General features: G+C 50.9%; 7 protein-coding genes across 7 annotated transcripts; 6 read left to right on the forward strand and 1 right to left on the reverse strand.

Moving 5' to 3' along the window:
• Positions 1–982: 982 nt before the first annotated feature.
• ALTATR162_LOCUS3522 (uncharacterized protein) lies at positions 983–3,122 on the forward strand (the record flags this gene model as incomplete). Its single annotated transcript, XM_043311130.1, has 2 exons — positions 983–2,935; positions 2,991–3,122. 2 exons carry the CDS (start codon positions 983–985, stop codon positions 3,120–3,122), a joined length of 2,085 nt encoding a protein of 694 aa, XP_043167065.1.
• A 7,404-nt stretch (positions 3,123–10,526) lies between these two features.
• ALTATR162_LOCUS3523 (uncharacterized protein) lies at positions 10,527–13,358 on the forward strand (the record flags this gene model as incomplete). Its single annotated transcript, XM_043311131.1, has 2 exons — positions 10,527–12,647; positions 12,693–13,358. 2 exons carry the CDS (start codon positions 10,527–10,529, stop codon positions 13,356–13,358), a joined length of 2,787 nt encoding a protein of 928 aa, XP_043167066.1.
• Positions 13,359–14,045: 687 nt separating this feature from the next.
• On the forward strand, positions 14,046–14,952 carry ALTATR162_LOCUS3524 (uncharacterized protein; the record flags this gene model as incomplete). Its single annotated transcript, XM_043311132.1, has 2 exons — positions 14,046–14,345; positions 14,398–14,952. The coding sequence occupies 2 exons, from the start codon at positions 14,046–14,048 to the stop codon at positions 14,950–14,952; spliced, it is 855 nt and encodes a 284-aa protein (XP_043167067.1).
• A 541-nt stretch (positions 14,953–15,493) lies between these two features.
• On the forward strand, positions 15,494–16,277 carry ALTATR162_LOCUS3525 (uncharacterized protein; the record flags this gene model as incomplete). The annotated part of the gene is made up of 3 exons (XM_043311133.1): positions 15,494–15,682; positions 15,733–16,209; positions 16,263–16,277. The coding sequence occupies 3 exons, from the start codon at positions 15,494–15,496 to the stop codon at positions 16,275–16,277; spliced, it is 681 nt and encodes a 226-aa protein (XP_043167068.1).
• Positions 16,278–17,692: 1,415 nt separating this feature from the next.
• Positions 17,693–18,601, reverse strand: ALTATR162_LOCUS3526 (uncharacterized protein; the record flags this gene model as incomplete). Its single annotated transcript, XM_043311134.1, has 1 exon — positions 17,693–18,601. One exon carries the CDS (start codon positions 18,599–18,601, stop codon positions 17,693–17,695), a length of 909 nt encoding a protein of 302 aa, XP_043167069.1.
• Positions 18,602–19,818: 1,217 nt separating this feature from the next.
• ALTATR162_LOCUS3527 (uncharacterized protein) lies at positions 19,819–20,283 on the forward strand (the record flags this gene model as incomplete). The annotated part of the gene is made up of 1 exon (XM_043311135.1): positions 19,819–20,283. The coding sequence occupies one exon, from the start codon at positions 19,819–19,821 to the stop codon at positions 20,281–20,283; it is 465 nt and encodes a 154-aa protein (XP_043167070.1).
• Positions 20,284–20,761: 478 nt separating this feature from the next.
• ALTATR162_LOCUS3528 (uncharacterized protein) lies at positions 20,762–22,345 on the forward strand (the record flags this gene model as incomplete). The annotated part of the gene is made up of 2 exons (XM_043311136.1): positions 20,762–21,054; positions 21,103–22,345. 2 exons carry the CDS (start codon positions 20,762–20,764, stop codon positions 22,343–22,345), a joined length of 1,536 nt encoding a protein of 511 aa, XP_043167071.1.
• Between the last annotated feature and the right edge of the window lie 175 nt (positions 22,346–22,520).

Here is a 22,520-nt window from a genome sequence, read left to right on the forward strand (position 1 = left end):
AGACCCTGGAAAGCAGTCGCGGAAGTGCATGGAGCAGGCCAGTGTGTGAGTCCAGAGTGTGGTGGTTAGGAGTGAGTGTTGCGATAGTGAATTGTCGGTGCATACGGACTACGGAGGTAAGAGGGCGACAATGAGATCATCCAGGATCACCCAGCCGATGCGGCTTAGCGGCGTCGCCCGTGCACGTGACACCTGTCGCAACACAACTCCTGCACACAGCCATCAAGCGTGTGGGGTCTCTGAGGCGTTCGCATTGCTCTACACTAGTGGCTGTGGGTAGATGCGATCCATCCTGTCGCCATCTGAGCACTATCTGCTCGTGCGCTATCGCGTTATCCATGGTTGCCGTCGCGCACCCAAACCTCTCCGAAACAACAAACAGCGACGGCAGCAACAACAACACAACTAATTCAACCCTTTGTCAGCCAGATCCAAAGCTGAACAACCAACGGTGCATATTTGTTGCGCCGCACTTATATCGTGGGATAATCGCGCGCAATCCAGGGGTGTCAGAGTGTCAGACCGCTAGAATATACAACAACCCTGCTTTTCAGCGACCTTCACTTTCTTACTTATCTTCCTACTGCAAAGCCATATTCCAACGCTCAAGACAACGGCGAACTACCGCAGTAAAATTTACATTCTCTCGCCTGGCCCTACCCAATGCGCGCCCTCACCACGCATTCTCGGTTGCTGTAGGATGCAACTGAGCAACCGAGGAATTCTGTAAGTGAACCAAACTCTCACATGAGACAAGACATTGTCTGATATGCATATGCACTGGCAGAGCATGCTAGGACGGCGAGACAGGTTTTCTGGAAACATACTTTTGTACGATTACCTGTACAGGAAGAGAAGACTCCCCTTCCTAGAGCGGAATAGAAAACAGGTGCACTCTCGTCACAGCAAGCATCACGACGAAGAGACGGGAATTAGTTTTCGCGCCAATTGGCGACCCCCGTCTTGGGACTTGCTAGACGATATGGTCTCAGCAGAGAAGGCCGCAGGATCCTTCGTTCTTGAGGTGCACGATATCCGGTTACAGAACCGCCAGCACGCTCCTCGCAGTGATCGTGAGAATGGCCCGGTGAAAAAGGCGCGGACTCTGTTGCGACTGGCGAGCTCGGTCAAGACGTCAATCATTTCATCATCCCCTGGTACGCCGTGTAGCGATCCGCCAGAACAAGAAGCAACCCTGCGGGGAATTGATAGTAGGACGGACCGATGGGTCTCGATGGAAATGGAGCCTATTGTCATCTATCGCCAAAGCTGGTATACCGACCCCAGCAACATCGATGAGAATGATATACATGGGATAATGATCAGTATAAACTTCGAAAACCAAACGGATGTGGAGGACCTGTACGATTTCATGGGCCTCAAAATCTCGGATTCACCAGCCCGCCTGTCCACTTCATATGGTAACATTTTCGATGTGCCACGAGAAAGAACATCTTTACCATTAAGAGCATCGGGAAACCAGCTCGGCATCGAGCTAGAAGTTAGCATGTACTGGTATCCGCTCAAAAGAGATTCGGTCCTAACGAGCTACAACCGTCATCTTCGAAACACAATAGAGCCTACCAGCTCATATCCCACACCGCCTCTCGATATGGAACCCCGTTACAAGCTTACGTTCGTTTACGGCAACGGTAGCCTCGAGCGGTCGGAGCTTGTGTGCCCACACTGTTCTAAGAGGAAAACCACAGGCATTGAAGACCTCAAGATGCACCTGATCAGTTGGCACGAGTACTTTGACTATCAAGTCACCCTAGAACGCGTCGATGAGCACGGAGTCGAGCACTGGCGGTTTGAGAGCGAGGTGGCGAACTATAGAGCGGGCCAACGTGCAAGTGATACCGCCGACGAACCTTTTGACGTGCGTGTACTTGCACCAGCCCGACCCTTCGATAGAAGGCGGTATCTGGCAGGTGACGACGAATTTGAACGACTTGCCAAAATGGGAAAACCCACTAGGAATGCAAAGACAAAGTTAGCAACGAACTGCTCAAAAGTTGCGCCTGGGCCTAGACCGCGCAAAGCTCCAGACCAAGTGCAGTTTAGGCCGCGAAGGGAGAAGAAGACATTTGTCGTACCAAAAGCACCAAAGGGCATCACGTTCTTCCGTTCGATCAGTAAGAGGCCGCTCCAACCCGGCGAAGTAATCAGTGAGAGCGACGACGAGTTGGACGAAGGATGGATGTACCGTCGGAAACATGCAGAGATCGACAAGGCAGGCCTACCGGAAGCGTCCAGGCGATTCTTGAAGGTATTCGACGACTTTATGCACGAGGAGAATTTGCAAGCAGATATGCATGCAGGAGACTCCATCATTCGGTTCGCGCGCGAACGTGGTGTACAAATATGGCGCGACGACATCATGTTCGAATTCACCAAGAAGCTGAACGAGTTACTAAACGAGGATGTGATCTCAATAGAGGTATATGGCAAAGCCTTGGAAACTGTCGGCCAACAGAAAATTAACGTCCGAGAAGACAACGAGCTTTCTCAACGTCTGGTAGAACTCGATGTTCAGCATCAAGAGACGCCTCTTGGTCCTGCTGGCAATGGCGCGAACAACAGACCTGGCAAAGAGATTGGCTTCAACCCAGAACATCAAACGTATTCATCTCTTAACCAGGCCGATGGCATTTTTAACTCGGTCTACGGAACGAACAAGGACCTTACGTCGAAGAACGACAGAAAGGGTAAAGACAAAGCCATAGTCGCAGAGACTGGCTATCTGACTCCTATCAACGGGGATCTTGATGGCGATGTGAATATGAGCGAAGTTTCATTGGAAATGCCGGCAGAGTCACTGTATACACCTCAAAATGAGGACGAGGATGCAGATCCACCTTACGACCTGTGTTACTGTGGCGCCGACGCATCGACGGCACCAGGCACATCGGGTATCATCGCCTGCAATAACACTGTAAGTTCTTCAAGTCCTACATTGCTAGTAAGCTCGTAAACTAAGACTGTTACAGGACTGCATACGTCGAATTTTCCATCGTGCATGTATACAACAGCACACAAAAACACCAATACCAATTCTTGCCCAGAAAACACGAGTCTGGACCTGCGAAGGGTGCAAGCACGATTCTAATACAACGGGTTAGCTTCTCGCCGTGGAAGATTCTGTAGCGCCGTAGCAAGGCACCCATCTCTTTGACTCTTAATTTGATTACATCTGGCGTTGGGGAGGGAAAACCTGGCAGCGGCCTTAGCATTGCCAAACGCTTTCTATTTGGCTGGGTTATTACTATTCTTCGGGTTCTTTTCTTGATACCACTAGCATCTTTGGGCGGCGTTCAATGACGCTCTTCGAATTATTTCTTGGACTGCATAAAGTGCGTGGTGCAAGGAAGGGCACCTGAGCCTATACTTGAAAGCCGATATACTATCCCAATGTCATCAATCAATGAAACCTTCTCGTTCTTCTTCTAATCGACCTCGAAGCCACGCGCAACTTTTGTCTACGTAGCGTAGCCACCTGTCGAAGGAGACCCTCATTGCCGTCAGAATATCGCGCGGCAACAAACCCTGTACATTGTCATCACTTCACAATGCTACCAAACTACCAGGAAGGTAGATAGGTATCAGTGACACCCTTCCTTCACTATGCATATTATGCATACTCCGTACAAAACATCATTCGAAAGTATTCGTCGACAAGCATCTACCTAGGTAGTACCCTCATCGCCAAGAGGCACAGAAGCGGGCGAGAGACTCGAAACGAACCCTCCCACATACGCCCTATACAATTCCAACTACATTAACTCCCATTTCCCCATACCCTCTTCGCCTAACATATCCCCTCTTGGACATATAGCCTTTTAACCCCATTCCATATCTCTCCCCACAGCACCCTTAATTATGTCCCCCTCGTCCTCTATCTCCATCCCACATGCGCCATACTCTAGTTTCCATCTTTGGTATATGCACCACTACCACCGCCCCGTCACGGCATTGCATGCGCATAGTCCCAATAAACTCTTCTTTCCTCATGGAGCAATGGTATAGATGATTTCGATGCAGGAACCCATCGTTAATATGCAGGTACGAAGCATCTTTCATCTAACTCATCTGCACGTTGCATGTCTGCATGTCGGAAGACGCAACCGAGGTGCAAGGCTAAGCGGATGGAAGAGCACGGGACGATCGTTGTATTGGCTGGATCAGCAGGCCAGAAGAAGAAGGTGGACGCCATGACGGGATGGGTGTATGAGATATGGGTATAATGAGAACATGTTATGACGATCAGGGTAATATACAAGCGCGTTTATGATCGCCAGCTACGATGTATGTGTTTCAGGTAGGTGTAAGCAAAAAAAAACACGGACGGGCGCTTCGACGTCAGTATCAGCGGGTATCGTCATGGACGTGGGGTAGATGTTGCGTTCAGTGTATACTGTATCAACGATAAAAGTGTACCCACATGTTGGAAGTGCAAGCAAATAATTATCACAAGCACATCCATTCCGATTCAAAACAACAAGTCACCTAACGAATCAACCCACCACTCATAACCCCCGGAACTCCGGAGAGAAAAGGCCACGAACGCTTGGTCCATGCGTGTAATCGTGTCGCACTTGCATTTCCTCCTACTATTTCAGGCAAGAACCGCCTTCCATATGGAAGGAAGGCCTTACGCCACAAAGGCCCAGAGAATAACATGTATTGGCAATATCGAATGGCAAAACGCTGGCGCTGCCGCGCGACGAAATACGGGTTACTGGGACATGTCACAAAAACGTTTGTTCGATAGCCAGCCGTTTAGATCGAAGATTTCGGGAAGGGGCGCCGTTTCGGTTCAGCTATGTGTTTGGCAAAGAAAGTTTCCATAGCCCAGTGCGTTGGTGAACCTGTTCGTTCTCGTTTTGCTAGATCGAAAAAATAAACGCCGCTGATTTGTATAGTAGGCGCAACGTGGGGTGTTTCGGTAAGATCTGATACGGCGATTATTCGGAGTTTAGGTTCCGTCATGCATCCTCTGATCCGAGCTTCGAGAATATCGATTGTTGATCTTTCGCAACACCAGAGTTGCAGAATTCACTGTTATGAATTATACGCTGTTTAGCCGTCATGTTTACCACAGGCTAAGTTGGTTGGGTAGGCAATGTGTCTGCTTTGGTTTTCGCTGTGTTGGGACTTGGTCGATGCGTGCATGCGTTGGCGTCATGTCGACTCCCCTTTCATGCTGCAGCAGTGGTAGTCTGCAGAGCGCAAGTGCGTAGCCGCAAACCTGCAACTCGAGTCATTTCCTCACAAGCCTCTCAACCAATACTCATAAGCTCTTTTGCCGAACTTTTGCCAACCACCCCCTTCCCCGGCGAAAATGCGGTTGTTATGTTCGAAAACTGATGGATGCGATTGATTGTCTAGTGCAGAGGATGCTTTGGTGGGCGCTTACATGCAGATTGCCGAACAGTTTTGTACGGAATAGCAAACTGTACCCCTGCGTCGCGACCTTGTGTATGAAGTACGAGAACGGGCGATAGTAGCACCGAAGTTCGTAGAGTATTCATAGGTGAAACAGGACCCGTTGCTTGCGTCACGCGCCGCGGTTCGCGTTGCCCTACGCTGCCCGGTTCGGATTCCCAACCACTTCTATGCTGCCTTCCTGGTCAGCCTGCAGGAACTTGACGTCGTGAAATGCTAGTACTCGCTAGATGAATGGACACCAGGATACGTACATTGACATGCAGGAGAGAGGTGCGACATGGTACGAGAAATGCTCGCTCAAAGCGATGGAGGACTGCGGATTGATTGGCCACGGCCAAGTCTACTATTGATGCTGTTGCTAATAGGTGCTTTTTGTACAGAGGCCGTAATGCGGAACTAATCGGAAATCCATCTATCGTACATGTTGCGGAAAAACAAAATGGCTGGCATAAGCGCCTTACTGCCGAAAGAGATACGAAACTCTTTAGTCGTGAAGATAGCGATAGTAAGACATTAGGTAAAGGCTCGTCATATCTCGACTTTCGTAAAGTACGGATATGCAGTCAACGAAGAAACGAATCAACAGGTTGTGACAAGGAAATTGAGCTTGACGGGAAAAATGATAGTGTGTCTGGGGCACAAACAGCCCCAGGGTTGCAATAACAACGTGGACATGATAAGTGATGCGCGCGCATGACTGGTGCTCATCAAATGTGGCAGCAAGCGTAAACGGCAGAGCGTACCTCCATGGTATCATGGCCATAGTTCATCGTGAGTGCGTAAGTAAAGTCGTTGACAGAACGCTTTGAAAACAGGATTACCGCCGTATGTTGCTTTTGTGGACGAAAGAAACGCTGTCATATGCCGACCGTATCTTTAAACGAGTGAGGTGTCGTGGTTCGTGGTTGAGTCTCTTCGACTCCTTCCATGCGCACATCTCTGTCCCTGGATTCTGTGGAAGATGGTAAGGGCGCAGAAATGGGCGTGTATGTTGAGTATTGCTGGCTGCGACTAGGATCACTTGATCCATATGCAAGCGGAGACTCCATTTCGCTGGTTGAGCGATGTTTCTCTAATTCCAATGGCTGTGGCCTTGTGCGTCTTCTCTTGCCTGACGAGGATTCTGACCCATGTTCTACCCCGATTTGGTGTTGTGGTGTCATCACAGGAGCCTGCTGAGAAGGCGCTGTTGGTGGGGGTGTTCGATCGTGTGGTCGAGGGTCCGATCGAGGGTCCGATCCGAGTGGTGACGGTTCAGGTGGTGCCGTGATAGATTGCCTTCCCCTCCTTGGTGGTGGATACACCTCGCCTCTCGCAGCAGCCTCTTGCGCTCTTTGTTGTGCCTCTGCCTTCGTAGGCCTTCCACGTTTCTTTTTGTTCGCTGGCTCACCAGATAGGTTTATTGTAGATGCGTAGGCAGGGCCGGCGGGCATGAATTCTCCTGGGAATGAATGCGGGGGACGGGGCTGTAGTAACCGGCCAACCGGCGTGGAAGCTTCTTGCTGAAGTGGTCGCTTTCTCGAGAGATCGGATCCGGCATATATCATCGGGGCAGGGAGCTGGGGGCGTCTATACTCCTGCCCGGGCGCGGCGTACGTTGTTGCGAGGCTTTCGAATGCCATCTGACTAGAGCGAACAGACCGGCCTGCATCGCGTTAGTGTACTCCTCTACTGCAACGGTTGTGTGTAATGTTGTGATAATTAATGGGTGTTAGGAGAGCGCAGAGGTAGACAGGGCGTACCTGGAGGCAATGCCATATCGTTCCATCGTGGCTGGATGTTGGCGTCGCGTATAATGCCGAAGAGAACATGAGATGGTATTGGAGCCGCTTTTAGTACTTCAGCAAGTAAATACACCTAAAATAGTTGTTTTAGTTTTCAGTACACCACGAATGTATGTGCTAAAGTGTTGGGAAGAGGTACGTACCTTTTCATGCTCTGCCCATGGTGGCTCGCGCGAGCTCGAGGGCTCCATGTCGTGATCCTCGACACGCTCAAAATACGCGAGGGCAGAGACCAAGAAGTAGTAGTGGCAAAAGCTTGCTGTATGCAACCAGACTAATTGAGCATCGATCACAAGGCCGTAAAGTAAGTGGACCGGCGCGAAGAGCAACGCGCCCTCGCGCGCGGTTGTATAGCTGCGTCTACCAACAGAACAAACGAGAGTGCTGAAACGAAAGAGTAACGAGCGGTAGAAGAAGAGCACTAAAATCAAAGAAACCTGCGGCGGGCTCTGGTTGTCGTATTCATGCCAGCAGGCAAGAAGTTTGTGTCAGAAGGGACCACATGAGGCTGGGTCAAAATAATTAGGAGAGACAGCTTCCCGTGAGAGATTACTGGGGAGAGCCACCCGGTATGTTATACATTAGCGGATTTCTTCAAAGACGAATGGGAAGCGACTAGTCCCCACACCAAGAATGCAGCTTCCAAGGCTTCCCGCACGGTATCTGTCCAAATCAGTATTTGTCGCAAATCGATAACGAAGCCTACGTATGTAACATAGATCTGGCGGCGCTTTACCCCATCTCGAAAGCCTCAGCGGATGTTCGAAAACGATTGCGCAAACCGATGAGCCAATCGCCTAGAGGGTAGGCTAAGCCGTGTCTCACCAGCCGTGGAGGGTTTAGCCTGAGACTAACGGCCCTTCCCTTGCAAACCAGTCCCTGCCTTCCTTTTTTCTCATGTACGCTGCCGCCTTTGTTTCGGGGGTTTGATCAGTACCGTCACTGTTCCTCGAGATGACCGCAAGCGCAATCTTGAGGAGGTTGAAATTTCGGTACGCGCAGCAGCGCTGGTGTCCTGCGTGCAATCTGTCAAGAACGGTTCCGCGCGGATCGTCGTGAGCGCGTCGCGCCTGATGGGGCAGCGGAAGACTGGCGTCGTCATCCCTGTCTACAACGGTGCGATGTGTAGTCTGTTCCAGGACTGCTGCTGGGAGGTGTGTATCGAGAGGCACAAACGTCGCAGCTGCGTAGCTTGATGCTCGCTTTCTTATACCTGGCCAGCGACGAATGTGCGCACATGCATCGACACGTAGCACTCTCCTGCTGGTCTTTTCACATTTCACACCGTATGCTACGCGGAGCCAGTTGAAACCAGTCGAAGATCGGGAGCGGCCCGCGATTCGGCATAGCCCCCAATGAAATTTATGGCTGTCCGCTAGGTGGAAGTGTCTTCTCTCAGCGGGCATCTGGTGCCGCTGGTCTGCAGCGAGTGACAGTCTGGCGAAGTCTAGCCGGTGCCGCCAGGTCAGCTATCGTGCCGGCGTCATGGGTCTGCTGTGTAGAGTAGGTAGCCGTTCAGTCAAAGTTTGCGCTAGTATGCTTGTGGACCAATGTTCGCTTAAGTAAGCCAGTTGGAAACCATCGCCAGGACAGTAAGATGCGCCATTGGCGGCCCTACTTCTATCTGCCACTATTTAGTCTTTCGGAAAGTTGCTCCGCGCATTCGGAGCTCAACAGCAAGCACATGCATCAATGCTGTAGTCGAGACTCCGAACGCCAGCGATCTTAGAAAAGAAGTCTATGTAAAGCGTCATGACTTGGCCATATTCAAGCGGCCGAACACCCCGCTACAAAAGTCACAACACATGGATAACCCGGTGCCGGATGTCGTACATCGCAATCCCAGTTCGACACCTGATTTTCCATCACACCGCGAAGAAACCCGTTCTTTTCGAAGAACTGGGTTCGCGCTAGTTCCACCCGATCTGGATCTCTGGAAAAGGAACGAGCTGTCCGGACTCTGACAACCAGCCACCTAATGTTTCCCGATGACTGAACAACTCCAGCTTGCATGAGCGGTCAACTCACACGCTGACCTGAGTCGTGCTCGATCCATGCTGCTCTAACCGTTCAACATGTCTCGTCGCCCTGGGTCTCTCCTCGGCCCGCGAATACCGTACGTCTCGGTGACTCGCGTACAATGCACCGATAACGAAGGTATTCTGATACATCGCCCACTACTCATTCACTATAAGCCTCGGCTACAGTGACAGGCCAAGGTTATTTAGTGGCATTTGTTATTACAGTTGCACATGAATGTAGATTAGTTTCCCCATTCGGCAAGGATCTGTGCAACGCCTTGGGCTTTTCCAGTGTGTACACAATGATGACGCCTCAGCGACTTGACGTGACATACGTTCAACAGCGGATGTGCTCGTGTAAGTGAGAACCCCCTTTGAACAGCGAAACTAGATTGCCGTGCTTTGTTGATCACAACAACCAACTTGCTTCGACGTTCTGACAACTTCTTAGATAGTCCACGAGTCGCCAAGAGTTCACTTTACGTATAGTAGCTCTGTAGTCCAATACCTCAACATTTACGCATCTCTATTCAGAACATGTAATGATACCATCGCATTGGATCTTTCATGTATATCCAGTTGACTTGTTTGCGTGCGCCGATGGTAGGCATCACCAGAGGGGCCCTGCATCATGGAGGGCCGAGGCTGGGCCAACAGGCTAACGCTAGTTTTCGTTCGCATCTCCAAAGTAGCATCCCGAACTCAGCGCATCGCGTCGCGCGCAGCACCACCACTCGAATACGTCGTCTACTGATCGATCCTGCTTGCTCAGGCCTACACACGTAAAAAATTGCGGATTAGAAAGAATCGCCTGCGGTGTCGTCGTCGAGACAAGAGAGCTCGAACCCGCGAAAGGCCTGGTTGCGGCGACGGTTCCATCCCGCGCACCTACATGGCGACGGCGACGGCGTCAGGAACACATACACCTCCATAAAGCTCTTGTCACTTAGTGCGTCGAGTACGGTGTATACGCATAGCGAATCTGGATCGACTTGCGCCGCCTCGTGCCTAGGGGAAGCAAAAACTTGGCTTCAGTCATTACCCTAGACGACCGAGCCTCTCGTCTTCGTCCGTCGCCTTTCACTCAGGTTTGCAAGAAGCTGTTCTGGGACTGTTGAGTGTATGCGCATCGCATGGACTATGAGGTGAATAGGCTCCTGGTTCTGCATGTGTGATATTCGACATCGAGCGTTAGCGTCCCTCTCATTGAGATTCTCGCAATCCTTCACACTTCTCTTCAGCACCTTCCACCAACCCCACGACTTTCAACATTATGTCGGACAGCGAGTCGGACCAAAAAACGGCTCAACTAGAGCCCGAGCTACGCGAGATGAAGCTGGAAGCTGCGACCTTGGATGGAGCAGGTGAGGGCAAGGGCACCAGTCAGGTGAAGGTGGAGGTAGACTCTCTGGACCGCGCGCACACGCCTCTCGCCATACCTCCAAGGCTCAAGACGCGATCCAAATCCCAGTCGCCTATGGCAAAACGCGAGTTCGATACTCCATCGCCCGGCAGCGCCCATGAAGAGGTCCTAGGTGGAGATATCACCTTGAAGATGGAACCCGGCAAGGCACCAAAGCTCTCACGCACCGCGTCCCAAAAGGTCGTCACACGCCCACCTCCGCTATTCCTCGATCTCCCCGACTCCACCGCCGCCGCGAAAGAAACCTTTGTAGTCCTCCCAGAATGCACGTACGCGAACAAGACCATCGGCACGACCGACCCTGCGCTCGAATGCGACTGTCAAGAAGAATACGACATCACAACCAAGACCAATCATGCCTGTGGCGAAGACTCTGACTGCATCAACCGCGCGACAAAGATGGAGTGCCTGGGTGATTGCGGCTGCGGTCGAAAATGCCAGAACCAGCGCTTTCAACGGAAACAATATGCGGATGTCGCGGTTATAAAGACGGAGAAGAAGGGTTTTGGTCTTCGCGCCAACAAGGACATGGCTCCAGGCGACTTTGTCTTCGAGTATATCGGCGAAGTCATCGACGAGCGCACCTTCCGCCGCCGAATGGGTCAATACGACGATGAGGGAATCAAGCACTTCTACTTCATGTCTCTTACCAAGGGCGAGTTTGTAGATGCCACGAAAAAGGGTAACCTTGGTCGTTTCTGCAATCACTCGTGCAATCCTAATTGTTTTGTTGACAAATGGGTTATTGGGGACAAGCTGCGCATGGGCATATTCGTTGAGCGCAACGTCAAAGCAGGCGAGGAGCTTGTCTTCAACTACAACGTCGATCGATACGGCGCGGACCCGCAACCTTGCTATTGTGGCGAGCCTAACTGCAGTGGTTTTATCGGCGGAAAGACACAGTCCGACAACGCGACAAACCTTAGTAATGATACGATCGCGGCTCTCGGAATCGAGGATGGTGCTGGTTGGGGTACAGCAGTCGCCAAGAAGCCCCGCAAGAAGAAGGCTAGCGAAGACGACGAAGAATACATCAGTGATTTGCAGACACGCGAGCTTGAAGAAGACGCAGTCAACAAGGTCCTGACAGCTTTGCGCACCTGCGAAGAAAAGTGGATTACTGTCAAGCTTCTCAGTCGTATGCAGACCGACAATGAGAGGGTTGGTCATCGCATCGTTCAATTCCACGGCTATAAATTTCTCAAAACTACATTGTCCAAATGGAGGGATGACTACAATGTTGTTCTACAGGTGCTGGACATACTACGCAGACTGCCGCGCATTACTCGAAACAAGATCCAAGATTCCGGGATCGAAGAGGAGGTAGACAAGCTGAAAAATTGTGGGGAGGAACGAGTAGAAGAGGCCGCCAAAGAGCTGTTGTCAGCATGGAGTAAGCTGGAAATCGGCTACAGGATACCACGGCTGAAGAGAGATCCAAACGCAGGCACACCAGTCCGGACTGAGAACCATTTCGAACGACGCGAGAGAGGCCGTGAACGCTCTAGGTCTAGGTCAAAATCGCCGTCTACGATTGCCCCTAAAGGCCCATCCGCAGCAAACATCCCGTCCGGCCCTCGTGTGTTAAATGCGCCTCGCGGCCCAGCTGGCTTCTTCGTTCCTCCACGACCCATCATGCGACCAAGACCATTCAACCCTCTTCCACAGGGTTGGTTCCAGGCCACAGCTGAGAATGGTTCGACGTATTTCTACAATTCCTCTGGCATCACACAGTGGCAACGGCCGACCCAGCCTGCAGATGCCCCACCTCCTCCTCCGAACAAGGCCAGGAACGAGACTCAGTTGTTACAAGACATTATAGCGAGCATCACATCGAATGGCACTCCTACCGGGCCGTCCGCATCTTCTACCCCACAGCCGGTGCCCAACGAGGACACAGAAACAGCTTCCGGCAGTGAAAAGTGGCGTACTCTGTCGATAGAGAAACAGGAAAAGGTGTATGAAGCAACAGTGAGTATCACCCATTTCCCCGCAAAGCATGTCTGACCCTCATAGCTTTCACCACACGTCATGGCCGTAGCGAATCATTACCGCAAGAAGCTCGAAAAGCAGGAGATCAAAAGACTTAGTAAAGAGGTGGCACAGAAGCTTGTACGAGGCGACTACAAGTCCGGTCGTGTAAAAGATCCGACGGCTAGGATTAGTTCCAATCACGAGAAGACTATCAAAGAAGAGGTCAAGCGTTTCATGGACAAGGCTGTCAAGAAGAAGCAAGAGCGACAGAAGATGAAAACTGCGCAGAGTGGTTTGAAGTCTGACCTTGCCGATGAGTCTCCCAGCACTCCACAAGGACCAGCCGGGGATACGAATGATGCTTCTCCCACCGATTCAACATCAGACCTGAAACGTAAAAGAGAAGAAGAGGGACTATCTGGCTCGCCAAAGAGAACCCGAACAAGCTCTGGGAACCAGCAATCAGCGCCTCCACCTCCACCGCCACCCCCAGCAACCACCGACGTCGAAGAGACTAGCCTCACGCCCATGGACGACGCCTCTACCATGTCATTCCCCGACTCTACGGAAAGAGGAAATACGGGAAACAAGGTAGCGTTCCAACAATTAGACGGTTACGGCAGCCCCATGCAACTCGCGACGCCCCCCACAAACGGCTCTGGCGAGCAACAAGCGCACCCAGTGAACGGTGGCCATCCCCGTTCATAGCATGCGAGCGAGTTAGTTACACATTCATTTTCTGTATTACAGATCTTCTTTCTTTATTCTTTGTAATTCTTCCTAAAGTTCAATGCGTTCGTTCGACCGTATGGATTCGAATGCGCAAGCATGACATGGCGTTGGTAGGATAAGATCAGGAGGGGAGCTGTAGGGAGTGGACTGGCTTTATCGATTAGTCTTGGCATGTGAAGGAAAGCGGTGAAGAGACGTATGTATGTATGTATTATGTTGGGGTTTGGAACTGAGTGAATATTCAACTATGTTCTCTGTATTTTGTGTGTTGGTGATCGGGCCGCGGGATTTCTTCGGATCCCAAAGCAGGTATTAGCGCTAGTATTTACACCGTTGGTCGGACAGTGAAGCCGTTTAATGCTATCGCAGCAGCGAAATCAACGTTTTAGGCCACCGACTAAGCAGTGACGGCCCCCAAATTGCTAGGTCAGCTTTCGCCCGGTCGCTTATCTGCCCACTCACTGCACGCGTTACAGCAACAACAAGCCCCAAGAGATGAGATAACCGCCCCGGCCCATAAATCCTACAGCATGATAAGTATAGAAGCGCTTGGCAGCAATAACCCCCATGTTATAAATAGTGATCGGTCCCCTTTCGCGTGAGGCTGGCCCTGCGTCTGCTTCTCGGCCCTACAGCACTGTCTGATCTCAAACACGGCACATGATGTTGCCCCAAGCTGTCTTATGTCTTGCCTTCGGTACCCTGGCTTCTGCGCAAGCAGCCTGTTACTGGCGCAACGGCGGTGAGCAGACTGTTGCCAAATATTGGCCTTGCTCCAACGACACTTCCGACCCGCTCAGTCACGTCTGTTGCAAAATAGGCGAAAGCGAGGACACTTGTCTTCCGAATGGCATTTGCGAAGCTTTTGCGCCAACTAATGAGACTAGGGGCCTATGGTTCAGAGAATCCTGTACATTACAAAACTGGGAAGCCGGAGGCTGCCAGGACCTATGTTCGAGTGGGGTATGACAAGCCGGGACACGGTGCACGATCGAAGGCTGACATACACTTGTAGGATGAACAACGCAAGAACGACGTAACTGTCACTCCTTGTGATGGTACCGCTACGTCCGAGTTCTGGTGCTGTGGCGACTCAGATGCTTGCTGCACGGATCCCAACCTTGAGAAGTTCAAAGTCGACCCGCTCTTCAAGGCCGTTATCACGAGTTCTTTACTCCCATCGCCCACGAGCGCCTCGATTCCGCCAAGCTCGCCCAGCTCTTCGAACACGCCAACCCCTTCGCCTACCGAAACACAACAGAATAACGTCAGTGCTGGCCTGTCGACAGGCGCAAAGGCCGGAATTGGTGTGGGTGCTGCTTTCGGTGTCATTGCGCTGATTGCAGTGGGTGTTTTCATCGGAAGAAGGACGCACAAGAAGAGAAAGGAAGCTACAGAGGCGACAAGCTACTATGAGCCAGTCAAAGAGGCATTACCACCAGCGTATAGGCACGAAGCACCCATAGACGAAGCTTCCAGATATGAAGCTCCGACCACACAAACACAAGCTCCGGTAGAATTGGCTGGTGATCAGATCAACCCTCAAGAGTTGTCTGGTCGTGGCCGATAACCTGACTCAGTAATTGGATGATAACGAGTTGGCATACTGCAGATTTTGTGGCTGAGGGTAGAGATGAATTGATGTTGGTTGCGGACGTAATACACGAAGGTTCATCAACCGGAGGCGTACACTACGAGTGTACGTCCTATCGAATATTCCGCATCATTTTCCAGGTGTGTAGTGTTTGAGTGATGGTGCTGATAACTCAGGATTAGCACGTGGCCGAGGCCCCTCGCGTCGCGTGTCTTGTGCGTGTCATATCAACGTCATCTCTACAATCGTACCATAACGACACCCAACGTGCCTGCATATCCGCGTCGCTAACCAAAGAGAGCACACCAACGCCGGTCGCGACAACTTGTATGGGCAATAACGAGAGCGGATCGCTTCCAAAAGTCATATGCATGATGCGTAATTGCTTATGACACGCGTGTTTCTCCGGCATATGCGGCTGCTGGCATGTATAATACACGAGTGAAATAACTTGCACTGACAGCGCCGCGACTTTCAAGATCCTTTCTATCGAGAAAATCAATCGAAAATCTAAAGTATGTCAAACACGCAAGCAACAAAGCAAGCTCTATCCGAGCACAAAGTGATCCCAGATGTTCTTCCAGAAACTGTCAACCTATCCTACGACCTAACACTAGAATGGCCAAACGCAAAGCTGGACTCCCCAGGCAAAGAGTTGGAAAATGCAGACACGAAACCTGAACCAAAAGTCCTCATCAACCCTCCTGTAAGCAACGACGAACATTCCACCCATCACACCACTAACCTCATGCCCAGCCCTCCGAACCCCTAGACAATCTCGTCCTGATGATGGTCGACCCCGACCTCCTAATGAACAACGACACATACTGCGGCCAAGTCCGCCACTGGCTCGTCACAAACCTCTCTAGCACCTCCTCAGGCACTCTTTCCCACCACGCCGCCGCCGAGCGCTCACCCTACGTGCGGCCAGCCCCTCTACCCAACTATCTCTACTCACGTCCCCACCGCTACGTCTTTATCCTCGCACGCGGTTCCAGCAAGGTGGAAGTACGGCCTGAGGATCTGCGCGAGATGCAGAAGGAGTGGGTGGCGGCGGCGCAGGGGAAGCAGGGTGAGATGCAGGATTTGAAGGATCGATGGGGGTTCAATGCGCAAAGGCTTTGTGAGGAGAAGGGGTTGGAGGTGCTGGCCGTGAACTTTATGAGGATTGGTGGGACGATGGAGAGTAGTTTGGCTAATGCGGCGATGATGGGACAGGCTGTCGTCGATAAGGTATGTTGAGTTGCTTTCTTGTGTGCGTCAGGGTTGGCTAATGTGGTGTTTAGGTTATTGGAAAGTAGGCTGGATATTATCGGTTGATGTATGGGTCCTTGTCGTGTCACTGGAATCTCAGTCGTATCTTTGGAGATACACATTATCGGAAAGAATGTGACTGCAGAAATCATTTCAACATTTGATTATCCACTTGCTCAATGCTATGCAGTATTCATATCATGAGATCGTACGTTTTAGCCTACTCGCCAGTTTTTGCACATGCTGTACAACTCAGACTCCTACAACGAGTTACGATGGTCCTAACTGATATCTCTAGTGCGGATGCCATTGGCCTGCGTGCATATCGCATTTTCGAACATCACCATGAACGTCTCGGTAGCTTTCTAATCTGTGGGACCATGGCAGCGTCGTGATGTTAGACTGACACTAGAGCTGAAATCATTTTTAGGATTCAAGCGTGGTGCACGACAATCTCCCTCTACCTCTTACGTACTTAAGGACCCTTCTCATCATATTGATCCCATGTGCTAAATTTCCCGCGGCCGGCGGACAAGCATAGCGAAACCTCTTACCATTACACTCATGCCACCAATGATCTTTGAACTTCTCCTAAGCATTGTCGTCTAAGAAAGTTGCACGATACATGATAAACCCCCAATCTTGCTCCAGACACCAGCATCGTTCATCGTGTCAACAAATAATGCGAGTATCTTATGGTACGTCGAAGACACAGTATAGTGGCGGTATTGCTGGCCAAAGGGAACATATCCTGTCGCAGCTTTTGGATGATGCCACAGCTGCTTGCGGTTCGCAGTTGGGTGGCTAGTATTTTCTGGTCGTGGAACAGAAATCTGAAATACGAAATCGGGTATTAAGGCAGGAATCTTACGAATATCGTGCGACTGTAAACTCAGCGATTGCCGAGCCCAACGATGACCTTGTACAGGCTTGTCTAACCCAGGCATTTCCAGAATTTGCGCAGGCGAATGAGGATTGGATACTTAATTAACAAGAGTGAAAGGTGATTAGCAGTTGTCATCGCACTGTTGTCAATGCGCTAACGCTAGGTTGCAGTGACTGTGGAATGACCAGCCTTGAGGAACACGCTTCCCGTCGGTTAAAGATGGCTTCAACACGACTTCTCGAAACGAACCTCCTTTTCGTCATCGTGTCTTTACGATATGGCCTAGATGAACATACGTCTTGAGTATTACAGCATCTTCATGTCAAGTCGAGAAGTGCATATGAAGTTGAAGATGAAGTGTGTATGTCATGAGTAGAAGGGAGTTGCAAGGCGCATTAGTGCTACGATGGATAGGAAACATATACTAATATTTGAGACGACTACTCAAAGTCGCATTGGGCTAGGGAATGATCCGATCTTTTATACAAATCCCTCCGACGCTAGAATACGATAAACTGCGCGGTGTTGCGTCCCACACCTACGTACCCACAAACCACACCCAAGCCTCAAACATATCTAAAAGTCGCAGTAAACTACAGCATGAAATGAGACTCTGGAGTCGCAATTCTTCATACCTTCCACTGAACTCTTCGCAGTATCCTCCGCACAAGAGATCCCCCTGTCCGGGCAGAAAAGACTGCCAGGATTCGTTCCATCACACTTGTAGTGGCACTCCTCTCCCTCAATAATCAGCGTGAAATCGCCTGCGGGCCATGGTGGGTTTCTGGGATCCGCCCTTGAGTCCATCGGCACCGAAGGAGTAAGTTCCTGCCCATCGGTCTCGCCGCAGCTACCCACTGCCTTCTTAACGCCAGTGGTGAAGAATCTCCAAGCGTTTCTAATGTTTGCCGATCCGCTGTACGAGTTTACCATGGACACCATGGCGATGGAAAGAGCCCATCCTTTGCTAGGTTTGACATCTTCAAATATGTCCGCGCCAACAAGTGTCGCATATGTGGACAATTTGATGGGTACCCACTCTCCTTTCTCATTTTTCTTCAAGACCTTGGTTATAGCTTCCCATGGAATGGATTTCCCGACAGCAAATTCTTTTTCAACTGCATGTCCATACGGCAACCCTGCTTTATCGTACTCGGCTTGAACATCGAAAATGTCTTCGATGATTTTACTGGAGTCGATGAAGAAAATACGCCCTTTTTCGGGCACGTATCCCTTGAAGAAACTGAGACTTTCTGAAGTAGGAATGTAGGGGTCTCGAGAAGGATACTTCGGTTGTCCTTCTACGTGCTCAAATAAGGTACCCTCTGGGTTGTTATAGCCTTTTGCCTTGAAGCCTCCGCCATCCTTGATGGTCTTGCCGGTGCGCGAGTCACCACGATAGAGTATATCTGGAGTGGTGACTGCGACATTGCTCAGTAGTAATACAATGAAACCGGGGATAATAAACAAGGGACAATTGTGCATGTTGCAGTAATGCTTTCGAGACTCTAGGGCGAGGTAGCGCTGCCAACGAAGGGGAAAGCCGAAGTCTTGAGTGTAGTAGAGTATCGTGAGATGAGACGAAGGATATCGGGCTGATGAATGAACATAAAAGCCATGTGCTCTCTATACTCGACTCGGCCTTGAAGGTAATGAATCAACGGCCTCTTTTACAGACCCCAAAGTGATGTACCTACCGTCTCAAAGGTTATCGTGTCATTATTGCTGAGACTAAGCGCCAGAGTACCGTACTCAGCTTCCAAAGAAAGACGTCTTTCAAAGTGATTCATGTAGAGGGGCACAGCAAGATGTTACTGCCCCAGTGCCATAGCACCTACTAGGGTTCTCGAATATTGTACTTGTAACTGAGCCACTGAGCTCCACTACATCGGGAACTTGAGAACTTCCATTCGTATGAATAGCTAGTCCACCGCCCCCATTCGGAGTCCGAACATCGATGTTTCCAACGACCTATTTGCGGCACGGTGTCAGCAATCCGGCGTACGTAACACTTTTGCTTAGCGGTTACCAATGTGTGCCACTTTGTGTAGCACAAAACATCCATACCTGTAGTTCAGACAGATAAGCTGTAGTGTCGATAGAGTATCTTCTCATTAGCAGAAGTCCGGAGTAAAACTAGAGTTACATCCGATGCAAGCAGCTATGCCGATGCATGTCGAGGCTGAGATTGAGGCAATGAATATTGACAGTAAAGGTATGTGATCGGAAACACATACCTCACACCGATTTGTTACTTTGCTGGCCGGAATCCTCTAAGTTAAGATGCATGATATTTACCAGATAAGCGTACCTAGGTACTTTATTCGTAGAGGGAGCCTTCCAAACTGTGCCTCCAAGCTGACCGGGAATCCTATCTGGAAGGATTGCGGGGCCAATAGGGACAACAGGTAGTCTGAAACCAACACAGCTGCCCATGCTGGCGCTTCGTGGTAGGTTCGTAGGTGCAGTCGTCTATGGAAGGGCCGCACCACTACGTCATGGTCAGGGATTAACATGTGTCCAGTTTCAACATATACACACATCCGTACGCCTTTGTCATCGAGTTTCGCTACCCCCTGAAAACAGTAGGATATATCTTCGACAACGCCCATGGTCCCCAGTCTCATATCAATCTAAAAAAGAACACTGCCTTCCTACAGCCCGTGTTGGTTAGCGTCGACTCCAAAACACGACCCAGCGATATGGCGTTCCCTGACAAGGCATGGAAAGACCGCGCCGCGATGATCGAGCCTGGTACAGCGCCCTGGGACGTGAGCATCAGCGAAGCTGACTTCGCAAAGCTCAAAGCCGGTGTCGACTCTGAGAGTATGGACGACAGATGGAACATCTGGAGCACAGAAGAAAGCCAAAACAACAACATTCTCGTCCACTATGCTCGAAGCTGGACAGGCAACAAACTGTACATCCTTCATGTGAAGCCAAACGACGGTGACAGCGGTAACGGTGCGAAGATCGAAGCCATAACCTGGGAGCAAGACAAAGGAGGGGTCCCCATCTCGGAGGAGCAGGGCAAGAAGGACGCAGTCGTTATAACCAGAGCCCAGCTCGACTGCAAGATCGAAGCGCTTCCAGAGTATGACTTCAATGATACCTGGGACAATCCTGCTGCGAGGCGTGTAGTCGAGGAGCAACAGCGCCAAAAGTGAGCCAATAAGTCGGAATAGAAACCCCTCTTTGATGTTTCTGGATGTTGGTGATGGACCCAGCGTGCATGGCGTCTGCGGCGTGTACCGGAACACATTGCCAGTTTCTATCAACTGAAGTTGGTTTAGACAAGGGTCTAGTGTGGGTCAAGCGTTGGGGGAGCTCGCTTGGACGAGCTTTTGCGGGGATAGCAACGGGTTAGGGCCGGTTGATGATGGAGCTCTATCAGCTCTATCGACGCATAGATAAACAGCTCTGAACTGATATAAGATGCGATATCGCTCTTAATCCCAGAGGTCTCTCTAACTCCGAGTATCCCATTTTCTCGTTGTAGTCCTTGACATACATCGTCTTGTTGTTTGTTGTGACAGAGCTGCTACTGTTACGCGTCGCGTCTCCCCGCATTCGAGCTCCCCGCGGCGTCATCAGCCCTCCGTCATATTTCTTCCAACAACAACAACAACACTGGCAACAACCACGATGGCATCCCTCATCCGCAATGCCGGTCGCATTCGAGCCCCCATCTTTCGCACAAATGTCCGTGTAGCTGCAAAGGCACCAATTGCCTCACAAAGACGACATGCTTCCGCAGCGGCAGCGGCTGTTGCAGATAGCGGAGAGCACCCCTTCTTCCCAGATGAGCCCCGGCAGCCAATTGTGAAGACGGAGATACCCGGTCCGGAGAGTAAGAAAGCCATTGAGAGACTAAGCAAGGTCTTCGATACCAGGAGCTTGAACATGATGGCTGATTACTCACGAAGCTATGGCAACTAGTATGTTTGGCATGCTTCCAGAAACGAACTGAGACTGACACAAATCAGCATTGCAGACCTCGACGGCAACGTTCTCCTTGATGTATACGCACAGATTGCCTCCATCCCTGTAGGCTACAACAACCCTTCCCTCCTCCTCGCAGCCACATCCCCCGAAATGGCTTCCGCCATCATCAATCGCCCAGCTCTCGGAAACTTCCCCCAGCACGACTGGGCTGACATTCTCGAATCTGGTATCCTCTCCGTAGCGCCCAAAGGCCTAAACCAAGTCTTCACAGCGCAAGCCGGCTCCGACGCTAACGAGCTTGCCTACAAAGCAGCCTTTATGTGGAAGCGCCAACAGCAACGTGGCGGCGCTTCCGCCGACTTTTCACAGGAAGACATTACCTCTTCCATGGATAACAAAGCACCCGGTGCCCCGGACATGTCCATTTTATCCTTTAAGACAGGGTTCCACGGCCGCCTCTTTGGCAGTCTATCAACCACACGCTCTAAACCCATCCACAAGCTCGACATCCCCGCCTTCGACTGGCCACAAGCCCCATTCCCCGTTCTCAAATATCCCTTACATGAACATGAGGCGGAAAACGCAGCAGAAGAACAGAGATGTCTAGATGAAACAGAACACATACTGACAACCTTCCACAACCCGCCCGCTGCCGTAGTAATCGAGCCCGTTCAATCCGAAGGTGGTGACAACCACGCCACCCCCGCGTTCTTCCGCGGCCTACGCGACATCACAAAGAAACACGACGTCCTCCTGATCGTCGATGAGGTGCAAACGGGTGTCGGCGCGACAGGCAAATTCTGGGCTCATGAACACTGGGGCCTGACGACACCACCTGACATGGTTACTTTCTCCAAGAAGGCGCAGACAGCCGGGTACTACTTTGGTAACAACGATCTCCGTCCCAACAAGCCTTACCGTCAGTTCAACACGTGGATGGGCGACCCAGCCCGCGCCATCCTCTTCCGTGCCATCATCCAGGAAATCAAACGTCTGGACCTCGTCAACTCTACCGCCGCTGTTGGAGATTACCTATACAACGGGCTGCAGAGGCTGAGTGAGAAGTTCCCCCAGGACATCCAGAATCTGAGAGGAAAGGGACAGGGCACATTCATTGCGTTTGACAGTGTACGACGGGATGAGGTGCTTAAGAAGGCGAAGGGTGAGGGAGTTAATATTGGAGGGAGCGGAGAGAGGGCAGTTCGTTTGAGGCCTATGTTGATTTTCCAAAAGGGGCATGCGGATTTGTTATTGGAGAGATTGGAGAGGGTGTTTTCATCGTAAAGGTGCTGGCATATCACTTGATGACGATACGAGTATGGGAGTTTTTAAGGCGTTGGCACTCCAAGGACAAATTTGGTTGAGATAATGTTTGCACGAGTTATGTTATATGAACATGATCACAAAATCCGAGACTTTTTGCAGTATACCGTTACAAGAAAGACCAACTATAAATGAC

This window comes from Alternaria atra (genome assembly GCF_907166805.1).
Source record: "Alternaria atra isolate CS162 genome assembly, contig: 22, whole genome shotgun sequence".
NCBI lineage: Eukaryota > Fungi > Ascomycota > Dothideomycetes > Pleosporales > Pleosporaceae > Alternaria > Alternaria atra.